Source organism: Bos grunniens, chromosome 12, assembly GCF_055505025.1.
Source record: "Bos grunniens cultivar Pamir isolate PY7600 chromosome 12, Bosgru_T2T1.0, whole genome shotgun sequence".
NCBI classification, from domain to species: Eukaryota; Metazoa; Chordata; class Mammalia; order Artiodactyla; family Bovidae; genus Bos; species Bos grunniens.
Window position 1 is genome coordinate 31,348,604 of NC_141176.1, and position 12,758 is coordinate 31,361,361.

General features: G+C 44.1%; 1 protein-coding gene across 4 annotated transcripts in view; it reads right to left on the reverse strand.

Moving 5' to 3' along the window:
* Positions 1-12,758, reverse strand: part of MTUS2 (microtubule associated scaffold protein 2) — a 394,983-nt gene that overhangs the window by 116,704 nt on the left and 265,521 nt on the right. For all 4 annotated transcript variants that reach the window (XM_086328484.1, XM_086328483.1, XM_086328486.1 and 1 more), the window contains 2 exons: positions 10,611-10,709; positions 2,620-2,831 (listed from right to left, as the gene is read on the reverse strand). In XM_086328484.1, coding sequence (XP_086184610.1) covers positions 2,620-2,831; positions 10,611-10,709 — 311 coding nt within the window. The remainder of the gene's footprint in view (positions 1-2,619; positions 2,832-10,610; positions 10,710-12,758) is intronic.

Genomic DNA, 12,758 nt, shown 5'->3' on the forward strand with positions numbered 1-12,758 from the left:
GAGAGACAGTTGCGATCAGGACAGAGAAAAGGACACACTGGGTGGGAGGTGAAATGCCATGGTCATCAGGAGGCCTGTCTGGAGTCGCTGGTTGTGATTTACTGAAGAGAGAATGAAATTCAGGCCCACCATCTATCTTGCTGAAATGTCAAGCTGAGTTTGGCTCCAGCCAGTAGGGGGCTCTGATGCACATGCCTGCAAATTACCTCCCATCCCTTTGGGATCTCCGACCAAAGAGCCATGTGGATGCTACAGTGAAGTACAACTAGTGGCCCCTGGACCAACAGGAATTCTCCTGGGGCCCAGAAATCCACCGTTAGAGGGAACCGACCCTTAATTTCATCACAGAAAACTTTTTGTCTGCCATGATGCCATGAGTAGGTCCAAAATCTCCAACTTGAAAACACACTGCATGTTAGGAAAAAAAACAACAACAACAACTATGAAAGTGTTAGTCGCTCAGTCATATCTGACTGTGTGCAACCCCATGGACTGTAGCCTCTGTCCATGGGATTCTCCAGGCAAGAATACTGGAGTGGGTAGCCATTCCCTTCTCCAGGGGAATCTTCCCAATCCAGGGATAGCACTTGGGTCTCCTGCATTACAGGCAGATTTCTGACCATCTGAGCCACCAGGGAAGCCCTCACAGTGCATGTGACCAACGTGTTAAGCTGGTGTTCGCTGGCAAATCAATCCACAGCAAATCTTTATCACGGATTCGTTACGACACTGTGTGCTGCACAGAAGTGACAGTGGACAGAGTAACACGGTACATGTTATCACTGAACTGCAATGAACAGCCCGGATTTCCTCTCTTTATTAAAGACCTGACTGTCAGTGGAAAACATACATCCAGCCAAAGAAGAGAAAATACGACTCTCTCTCTAATAAGAAAACTGCTCAATATTTAACATGCCAAGTCCTGCCCCTTTTGGTGCCTCAAAAACGTGTCTGTAATTTTAATTCTTACAAGATGGGAACACAGTCATTTCAGCTCCTCAAGGTTGACCCCAGGGGTACCAGACCAGAAGGGAAGACATAATATTCAAATTGGTCATTGATTGCTGGTGACATTTTGACACGGGAGGAAAAGGAAACTATTGATAAAACTGAAATCTGTTCATCTTGTCTTTGATCACAACTATACCCTGGGAATTAGCTCCTTGGGTGAAAAGCTTTAAGCAAACAAAGGAAACAAGCATTAAACAGGGCAGCTGAGGCTTCTACACTGGGAGGGAGGGACAAGAGAGGCTACAGGCTGCCATAAAAGGCCAGAGTCCTCCACACTTTAAGGTTCAGATAATAAGGAAAACCAGTGGACATGGTGTTGGTTAATATTCTTTGGATTTTTCTTCTTTAGCTAGAAATTTAGTTAGTTCATTTTCCTGGTTGGGGGACATTTCTATAGCACTTTTACTTTCATTTATAGATCCCAGGAGGTCCATACATGAAATTAATGCCTTATAGGTTATTGATATGATAACTCGTAGTGTTTAAACTTCAAAGGTAAAGGTTCAAGTTCTCCCCCAAATGCTCCTTGGTCACCCCGGGATGGGGCAAGAATGTACAAAGTCAGACCCAGGCTCCCACCACCTCCCTTCTCCATTGAGAGACAGGGAGGCCGAACTACGTTTGGTGAATGTTACCATCGTGAATGTTACCAGACTGTACCAAGGGCTCCCCAGGTGGTGACAGTGGTAAAGAATCTGCCTGCCAATGCAGGAGACGCAAGAGACGTGGGTTTGATCCGTGGGTCAGGAAGATTCCCTGGAGAAGGAAATGGCAACCCACTCTGGTATTCTTGCCTGGGGCATTTCATGGACAGAGGAGCCTGGTGGGCTACAATCCAAGAGGTCACAAAAGACAACAACAACAAACCAAATCTGATAACAGACCCAGCGTCCAGATGAGCCCAGGAGACTCTGAGTGGACTCTTAGGCTGAGGAACCCAAGGCCTCTCTGCGTTGTCAGAAGAATCAAGGGGTCAGGGGGACACCCCCTCCCCACACTGCCCACTGCACACTGTGAGCGTGGCCCGGAGGAGAGACCCCAGGCCCGGCAGCTCCCAGGTCCCCTCAAGGGCCACAGTGGCCTGCTCTGCCGCCCTGGGTTGCTCTGTGCTTAGAGGCACATACGTCTCAGAACCTGGCTGTCTCGGGTCCAGAATGCAAACCACCACATGTCCCATTCTCACCTTCCAAATCTCCCTTTATACCTTTTCATTTTTTTTTTTTTTTCCCCTCTGGAGAAGGAAATGGCAACCCACTCCAGTACTCTTGCCTGGAAAATCCCATGGATAAAAGGGGCCTGGTAGGCTACAGTTCATGGGACTGCAAAGAGTTGGACATAACTGAGCGACTTCACTTTCACTTTTTCACTTTTCTTTTTTTAACGTAATTTTCCCTTTTGGAATCAAGGTTATGAATCCGTCTTCCCAGACTAACGTCTTTCACATGCAAGTCTCAACTCGGCTCCTAAAACATCCCATGATGCTGGCCGAGACACTGCAGCACCTGAAAATCAAACCATCTCTAACCCCAAACCCGAATTAAAGCTCACACACTAAGAACCATTCCCGCCGCTGCCCTCCGCTTCCACAGTCAACAGGCGTGGCCTCACCTTCCCGAAGAAGAGCTGCGTGGCCACGGCGAGCGCCTGGAAGCCGCGGACGGCGGTCCTCAGCTCCGCCTGCGCGAGCCCCAGCTGTCGGGCCTGCTGCTCACAGCGCTCCTTCAGCCGCTGTACCAGCAGCCGCTCCGCCTCGCGGGCCTGCGGGTCTGGCTTCGGGGAGAACCCGTTGCGGGGGGCCGCGGTCCTCTGCTTGGGGTACCCTAGGAAGCAAGGAGGGTCACCTGTGAGAAAACAGTCAGCCCAGATGTGACAACTGCTCTTTATAACACGAGGATGCCGGCAAGGGGCTGAGAAGGAATGGCCTGCTGTGTGTCATTGTAAGCGTTAAAATGAAAAGACAAGGACTGTGAAGTGTTGTTCTGTTGAAGTGGTTCCAAGTGCAAGGTTTCACGCTTGGAAGCAGAGGAACAGACAGAATTGCCCAATTCCTCCCAGCTGCCTACATTTCTTCCTGGTCTGCTTAGAGAGACTTGGAGCAGTTGGCTTTTTTTTTTCCTTCAAGGGGATTCCTCTTAGAAAACATCTAAAGGGAAATCACTCAATCCAGGCTGAAGCCAGACTTAAAACCTAGCAACCCTTTCACTGATGGGCTTCCCCGATGGCTCAGCAGTAAAGAATCCAGCAGGGCAGGAGATGTGAGTTTGATCCTTGGGTCAGCAAGATTCCCCTGAGGGAGAAAACGGCAACCCCCTTCAGTATTCTTGCCTGAAGAATCCCATGGGCAGAGGAGCCTAGTGGGCTACAGTCCATAGGGTGGCAAAGAATCAGACATGACTGAAGCGACTAAGCACGCACGCACGCATGCACCAAGCACCTGTTCAGTCAATGACATGTGGGAGGCCCAGTGGACTTGCAAAGAAATGAGGCCCTGCCCTTGACCATGGGCAAGCCAGCGTCAGCATCTGGGCTGCAGGTTCTCTGATTCCTCGCCAGGCATCTCAATACCTAAGGACACTTGCTGATCCACTCTGCAGCATCTGACTGAACTCGCAGGTTTGGGGGCACACCCTGAACCTAGAACATTCTCCCATTCCCCCAGTCTTGTCCCAATCACATCCCCTGGTTGCATTACTCTGAGTAGGGGCACATAGAATCTATGGTGATCCCAGTGACCACTGGCAACTCAGAGCAAAGAAGCCAGTCACCTTCTGTTCTTACAAAGATGAATGCAAGCAGTTTGCGTGCAAAGGCTGAGCGCCAGGATGAACATGGGCCTTCAAAATGCAAAGAGAACATGAAAAATTCATCTGTAGTCATCTGGTCACTATCCAGAGGATTCTAATGGATGGAAAAGCATGGTTCAGTCCTGAAGCTGGAAGCTCAACTGACATGATAACAAGCAAACTCTGCAGCCTTGGGACCTGCATATTTCCAATCTCAGAGAAGGCCCATGACCTTAACATTTGTAAACAAGAGGGAGAAGAATGAAAGGACGCAACTTTGATAGCCCTCCAGCTTAAGGAAAAGCACTTCGTGAGTTTGGTCCACCTCCCAACAGACAGGAAGTCTGTTTCTTGCAGGCTGGCACCAGCATGACACCCCAGGGAGCACATGGGCTGAGTTCTCCATCGTTAGACAGGACTTTATTTTTCTTAAACTGATCTAAATTTATTTCAGAAAAAATGTGCCCAGTAGCACACTACTTTCTACTCCCCACTGGCACTTGTCTGTCTGGAGTTGGCTAGTGCTGGGGAGAGTGGAGAGCAGACAGTGCGAGAGCAGGAAATTCCCTTCTGGCCAGTACGGAGCACAAGTGAGGGCAGGAATGACTGGGCTGGCCAAAAGTTCGATCTACGGAAAAACTCGAACATTTTGGCCAACCCGCCCAATCATACATAAGTATTCTAGAAAGAAGAAGGGCCTCTCAGGTGGCTCAGGGTTAAAGAACCCTCCTGCCAATGGAGGAGACACAAGAGACGATCCCTGGGTCAGAAAGATACCCTGGAGAAGGAAATGGCAACCCATTCCAGTATTCTTGCTGGGGCAATCCCATGGATAGAGGAGCCTGGTGGGTTTAGTCCATGGGGTTGCAAAGAGTTGGACACAACTGAGAGACTAAGCACACACACTAGAAAGAAGAGGGTTACCTTTCCCATTCCAAGGAAAGAGTGGATTATTTTCTATTTTGATGTACAGAAAATAGGGGGAAAAAAAAAAAGATGTTACAGCCAGAGTTTCCCAAGCCAACTATAAGAATTGGTTATGATAACACACGCTTTAGACAAAAATTTATGCAAAATAGTCTCAACTTTGGGACATTTATTATCATTTATTATTTACAAGAAGTATGAGTGTTATTTATCAAAGTAAATCTAAATGTCTCCTTTCTCCAAGGGTGAAAAATCTTGGCTTAATGGTGTTATAACAATTGCTTAATGTTTATATTAAAAATTATAGTTACATCTGGCTTCCCTGGTAGCTCAGTTGGTAAAGAATCTGCCTGCAATGCAGGAGACCCCAGTTCGATTCCTGGGTTGGGAAGATTCACTGGAGAAGAAATAGGCTACCCGTTCCAGTATTCTTATGCTTCCCTTGTGGCTCAGCTGGTAAAGAATCCACCAGTGTGGGAGACCTGCGTTCGATCCCTGGGTTGGAAGGATCCCCTGGAGAAGGGAAAGGCTACCTATACCAGTATTCTGACCTGGAGAATTTCATGGACTGTATAATCCATGAGGTCGCAAAGAGTCAGACATGACTGAGCAACTTTCACTGGTGAAGATGGAGTAAGAAAGTAGATTTATTTTCTCATCTGAAACTACCCAAAACACTCGACCAAAATATGTGTCAGTGGATCTCAAGACATTATATTAGGCAATGAAGCACAAGGAACCAAAGACTCAGAAACACACGGTATGACCCCTACCACCCCGACGGATGCCTGCGCCTGCTCTCTGGGTGGTCTTCCAGGCTGTAGCACAGAGAGTCAGGAAACCCAGGGGGGAGTCTGGTAGTCTTCCCAACTTGGGACGGTGGAGCTGGTGGCTCAGGAAGTTCAAGGCTCAGTGGTTACAGGGCAGAGTAGCGGAGAGGACAGCTCCACAGAGACACAGAGTGACACAGAAGGGCCCCTCGAGTTTCTGGACAACTTACATCAGTGCAGCCGGTGAGGACAGTGTCCACAGCCAGGGAGAGAATTCTACCCAGGACTAGCGGGAACACTACCGGGAGCTCACAGAAGGCCAGATCAATTCCTGTGCCCACCGCAATTCCCAGGGCAGCAGAACACCTGGAAGGCTCATATCATGGTGCTCTGGTGAAACCAGTGCCAGACTAACTGCTGGTCAGGATCCATTTAACAAAGCTGATGAGAAAGATTCAAGATGATCGAGCTCTTTCCAAGTCACATAGTTTCACCCAAGAACAAAGCTTAAGAATATTTATAGAATTAAAAAAAAGATCCAACAAGGAAAAATTCACAATGTCAGTCATCTAAAAAAATTCTCAGGCATGTAAATAAGCAGGGATGTACAAGCCATGATGAAGAGGGGATGCAATCAATTGAAGTCAGCCAAAAAAAGCATCAGCAATTAACAGTTATTATAACTATATTCCATATATCAAGAGGCTGGAGGAAAGACTGAGTACATCAAATAGAAACAAAGATAAAAAGAGACTTAAATAAAAATTCTAGAGATTAACAATTCAAATGTCTGAGATAAAAATACACTGGATGGGATTAAGATTAGACATTGCATATGAAAAGATTAATGGCATGGATTTGCATAGCAGCATTACTCATAGTTGCCAAAAGCTGGAAACAAATGCCCATCAACCAATGAGTGGATAAACTATGATACATTCACATGATGTAATATTATTCAGCCCAAACCAGGAACAAAACACTGATCCAGGAAGGAAATACTGATCCTTACTTTGACATGGATGAACCTCAAAAACGTGCTAAGTGAAAACAACTGATGAAAAAAGCCACACAGAATATGATTCCATTTATACGAAATGTCCAGAATAAACAAGAAACAGAAAGTAGACTAGTGGTTGTCAGCGGCTGGGGAGCATGGATAGGGAGTGACTGCTCATGGGTATGAGTTTCTTTTGAGGGTAAAAGAAACTGCTCTGGAAGTAGTGGTGATGGCTGCACAATCTTGTGAATATACTAAAACCCACTGAATTGTATACTTTAAAAGAGTAAAATTCACAGTATGTGAATTACTAAAGAAGCAGCTGAGGCTTGGAGAAATTCTGCTATTTGCCCCAGTTCATATATCACGTGAGCCACTGAACCAGGATTTGAACTCAGTTTGGTCCATTCTCCTGGGCCAAACTGCTTGGCAACATTTAGAATTTGCAGAAGAGTTTCTAGTGAAGACAACTCCATGCAAGCATTTCCAGAAGCTGGAAGAAAACCAGCAGGAATAGGTGTCACAGAGTTAAGGGAAGGAAAATTTCAGGAAAGGAGTGATCAGTAACGCCAAAGACCACAGAGATAAGGACCAGGACGTGTCACTTAGACTTAATAACCAGGAGGTCATGAGAGGCCTTTGCAGGATTGGGGGAGGGGAGGCAGTGGAAGAGGGAGGAGGTTGCTAGCTGGCAGGGATGGGAGAAGTCATCCGTAAGCAAGGGACAGAGATGAGAATCACAAGATGCCTATTCCTCAAGCCTGGCTGCAAAGGTGGGGAGAGAAATGGGTCAAGACCATCCTCAAGGAAGTTCCAGATCAGCAGGGGAGGGAAACACACCTGGGCTTCACCTGCCACTCCTGTCAGGTGACAGTCGAGGGTCCAAGGCTTGACGTAGGCACACCAACCAGTGCAGCTCAGCTTATTTGATGTTCAGTAATCTGAAGAAAGGAGAGTTGCCCTCAGAGAGGGATGGAGGAGGCAAGGAGAGGAGGTTGGGGACAGGAATGCTGTGCTCCCAGACCTGTCCACTCTCATTATATACGTTTCTCTTCACCAGAGCTGGCTTGACATTCTCCTGTGGTAGCCTGGACTCCAATGTTTCTGCTCCTCTGCACACATATGCAGATGCTTTGAGCTATTCGTGTTCTCCCAAAATTCATGTGCTAATCCCTAATCTCCAATGAGATGGTATTTTGAGGAGGTGCTCTGGGGAAAGCATTTTAGGTCATGAGGGTGAGGCTTCCATGAATGGGATTAGTAGCCTCATGAGAAGAGACACCAGAGAGATGACCTTGTTTTCCCCGCATGCTGACAAAGCAAGATTTAAAAAGATAGCCCTTGTTATGTGGAGTATCAGACAAGTCTCAACAAATTTGAAAGGACTCAAATCATCCACCTTTGGCCACCCAATGCGAAGAACTGACTCATTGGAAAAGACCCTGATGCTGGGAAAGATTGAAGGCGGAAGGAGAAGGGGACGACAGAGGATGAGAAGGTTGGATGGCATTACTGACTCGATGGACATGAGTTTGAGTAAGCTCCAGGAGTTGGTGATGGACAGGGAAGCCTGGCGTGCTGCAGTCCATGGGGTCACAAAGAGTTGGAAACGACTGAGTGACTGAACAGCACTGAACCAAACAAATTATCCAAAGTATGTTCTCCAGCAACAATGGAATTAAATTAGAAATACAATCAGAGAGACCTCTGGAAAGTCCTAAATATCTGCAAACTAAAAAGAATGCTGCTAAATAATCATGGGGAAAGAAGAAATCAGAAAGGGAAACCTGAAAATATTTTGAACTCAATGAAGATGAAAACCCAATATATCAAAATATGTGAATTACAGTTAACGTAGTATATGAAAGGACATTTACTGTATTAAATGTACATTAGAAAATCAGAAAGACTTCAAATTAATGATATCAGCTAATTAAACTCAATGCAAGCGGAAGAGATAATAATGATCACAGTAGAAATCTACTGAGAATCAAGTAATATTTTACACTACATATAAAACAAATTAAATGGATCACAGATGTAAATATAAAATCTATAAGTATTTTAGAATAAAATGTAGGAGAAAATATTTATGAACTTGGGTTATGTAAAGATTTTTAAAGATAATACTAAAAATATGGTCCATAAAAGAAAAAATCATTAATTGGACTTCATGAACATTAAGAACTTCTAATCTTCAAAAGACATTGTTAGGGGAGTACAAAACAGCACATAAATTGTGGAGAAAAGAAAATTGCAGATCACATACCTGAAAAAGTTGTGACCAGAATATATAGAAACTCTCAAAATTCAATTAAAAAACACTTCCAATTGAAATGGCAAAAGATTGGAATATTTTATGGAAGAATATACACAGATGTCAAATAAACATAAAAAAGATGTTCAACATTTTAATGTCATTAGTTGCCAGGTAAATGCAAATTAAAACCATGAGATACTGCTATGTACCCATTATAATGTTTATTATCTAAAAGACTGACCATACCAAGGGTTGGCAAGGACATGGAGGAACTGGCTCTCTTGGACATCACTGACGGGAATATAAAATGGTACAACTACTTTGGAAAACAGATTGGAAAACTTTTAAACAGATTTTAAAGCTAAACACATAGCTACCATATGACTCAGGCATTCCACTCTTAGCTATTTGCCAAGAAAAATGAAAGCAGAGTTCTGTACCAAGGCTTGTACAAATGTGCGTGGTAGCTTCATTTATAATAGCCAAATCCCTGGGGGAAATCTCCAAACTGTCTCAATAGGTGAATGGATATATTGTGGTACGTACACAGTGGAGTTCTATTCGCCGATAAAAAGGAATGGACTACTGCTTCAGTAGAGCTCAACCCCTTCCTCTCCTTTCCTGTTTTCTTTTTCTTTTCTCCCCTCTCTTGGCCTTCATTGACATGGATTTAAATTTTTTAAGCCCTCATTTCAACCTTTCCCTGCATATGTCTTGTTGGAAGTTTACAGGAATATCCTGACTACCCACATGGACAGCTGCAAGAGCAAAGGATTCCCACACCATGAAGTTTGCAACAACTAACCATGCCCCTCCCTCAACTTGCCCTTAAAAGTGCTTTGCTGAAATCCTTTGAGCAGTTCTGGGTTTTCAGAGCACAAACTACCAGTCTCCTTGCAATTAACCTTTTTCTGCTCCAGACTCCGACGTTTCCGTTTGTTTTGCCTCATCGTGCATCAGGCACACAAATCTGCCTTCGGTAACAGGCTCTGCCTCCTGACCCTCTTCATGTGTGACTTTGGATTACTTCCTATACATTTTTAGAATTTACTGGAAACATTATTAATAAGGCCATTATTCCACAAGGTTTCTGGTTCATAGTGTAGCAAGTAAGAGTGCAGTTTTGGGATTCAAAGTGCCTGTGTTAAAACAAAGGCTCTACTATTTATTTCCTGTGACTTTTGGGCAAGTTAGTGAAAATCTATGAAGCTCAATTTCCTCACATACAAAGAAAGAGGCAATATCGTACCCATCCCCCAGTTACTGTGGGCGTTACGTAAATGAATACATTTAAAGACCTAAGGGCAGTACCTGGTATACAGTAAGAACTCAAACTTTAGCTGCTATTATTGCTATTATTTTTGTGCTTAAAGGTTATACTGCATTCTGTTCTACAAAGAGGCTGATGTCTTACAATATGAATTTCCATAATAGGTAGTTTTCAACTTTCACGACATTACATAGCTTGTTCATATAAGTATGTAAATAAATAACAAGTGTTTGATATCCACGGTTCATCTTTTTCTCCTCTTTTTGGAAAATTTATCTCTTGAGGTAAGATCTCCATAATCTGTTTTTCAATTATAAATTATCTCAGGTGCTGTTGGAATAGCAGATACTCCTACACAGAGCAGATCCTACCCTCTAAATGTAGGATTAATAACATTTTTTTAAAGACGAAATGATGCCAACAGCTGGTTCATTTCAGCTGGAGTCAGAACACAGCTGCACACGCACGTCAAGCCCTGGAACAGTCACGCGTACCACGTGGGCTGGCAGTGCTCCATTAATGACATTTGAACAAAATGAATTCCAAGTTCAACTCTCCTCAGATAACATAGTTCACATTTCTTAAATACCTGGCGAGTGAAGTTTGGTGCTTGAAGCCGCTGTCCTCTTAGGAGATGAAACTGCAGGTTTATTGGCATCTTGCTCTTTTTGTACTTCTTTCTTGGCTCCTATAAATAATTAGAAAAAGAGAGAAACAAACAAAAGAGAGCTCATTACAATCAAAACGGTTAACACAAATTGTTTGTGGAAAGGGAGGCTTAACAAAAGGCACACAGAACAAAATAATATTTGGGTGATTTGTTGCTATAGTCACCACCTCCTGTGCTTCAGGAATGACATGCTTGTTTATAGCAAAGGGAATTTTGTTATGAGCAGTCAGAGGAATAAGTACACTGCTGTCTCTGACATGATGAAAACCGCCCCTGTCTCTGGGGGTCACCGCACCCCAAGGGCCCTGACAAACTATGTGGGAGTTAAAATTTCACTGTCCTCAGCCACCAACTCAGTCGGCCTGTCTCCTTGCCAAAACAAATTTTCAGAAGATGGAGAAGGAAGCTGTAGCCGAATCTAACTGCTAATGACTCCAGCATCATGAGAGCTGAGCCTCGGGGGACTTGGTCTGCCTCTAATTAATTTCCATGCAGCTGGTCTGCAGAGGTGACCTGGAGAGCCTCCGAGTTCTATCTCTGCAGCAGCTGAGCCTTTGTGGGACCAGATGGCAGAGGCGGCTGCAGCAGCACAGGACATCTTGAACTTGGGCTCAATCTAAGAACGGGCACTCGGGACATGGCCCCATTTCTCCCTTGTGTGCTGGGCACAGACCCTCACCTCACATCCCCTTCATCAGAAAGTCAAAGAATGATGGATGGAAGATCAGAGAAGTAACACCAACCTGGGCGTACCTAGACCTGTCTCCACCTCAGGGCCATTTATTATGCCATTTCTAAAGTAAACCCTGGGCTTTCCTGGTGGCTCAATGGTATAAAGAATCTGACTGCCAATGCAGGAGACAAGGGTTTGGTCTCTGATCTGGGAAGATCCCATGTGCTAAGCCCACATACCACAACGACTGAAGCCTGTGCACTTGGAGCCCATGCTCAGGAACAAGAGAAGCCATCTCAATGAGAAACTCGTGTACTGCAATGAAGAGTGACCCCTGCTCGCTGCAACTAGAGATAACCCACACACAGCAGCAAAGACCCAGCACAGCCAAAAATAATAAATAAATTTTAAAAAACCCCAAACACTGTGATTAAAAAAAAAAAACCCTAGTAATGGTGATGGTCCCTTAGAAGCAGAATACAAACTTCCCTCTTCACTCTCAGCCCCACATCCTTACTCCCCCTTCAGAGGTAACTGCTGCTAGCAGTTTACATCTATTCTTCCGGACATTATTCTAGTTATTTTTAAACATACCTACACAAACACATACATGGTTATTAATTACTTAAATGAATCACATACGGTGATTTCTTTTTACCTACCCACACTTTTCAAGATCCTTTTCATATCAGTGCATTTATAGATCTTTTAAAAATGTCACATCATATTAAGGGGCAAAGAAGCACTATAATTTACCCATCCTCTGGTTGATGAGCATTTAGAGTGTTTGCAGGCGTCAGCTATTAAAAAAGATAAATGTGCTATGTAAACAGTTTTCTACTTCTTTGTAAGCATGTATCGGCCTCTTTACAGAATAAATGCACAGATATGCTTTTGCCAGATTAAGAGTCTGCTCATTTGCAGTATCGCCAGACATAGCCCGGTTGTCCTCCACCCAAAGCTACTAATTGACATTCCCAACCAAGTGTGGGAGACCAGCGCTTTGTACATATCCCATGCCCCACTGACACTGAAGTCTCCATCATTTTGATTTTTTGCCAAACGCTTGGAATCTTTTTAAATTGGTCATATGCATTTGAAAATTGCCTCATTAAACCCTTCACCCATTTTTCTTATTGATGTGTAAGAATTCTTCATTTATCCTAGATATTAATCCTTTGCCTTTTCTACACATTACATTTTCCACATTTCACTTTTTACAACTTATTTATAGTACCTTTTGTTGTACTGTATTTTTAAATTTTCAATATGTCCAAATATGTCGACTTTCCCTTACAGTTTTAAAAGCACTATTTGAGATTATTTTTATGCATGTGTGTATGCAAGTGTATGCACGTGTGTGTGTGTGTGTGTGTGCACGCACGCCCATACAC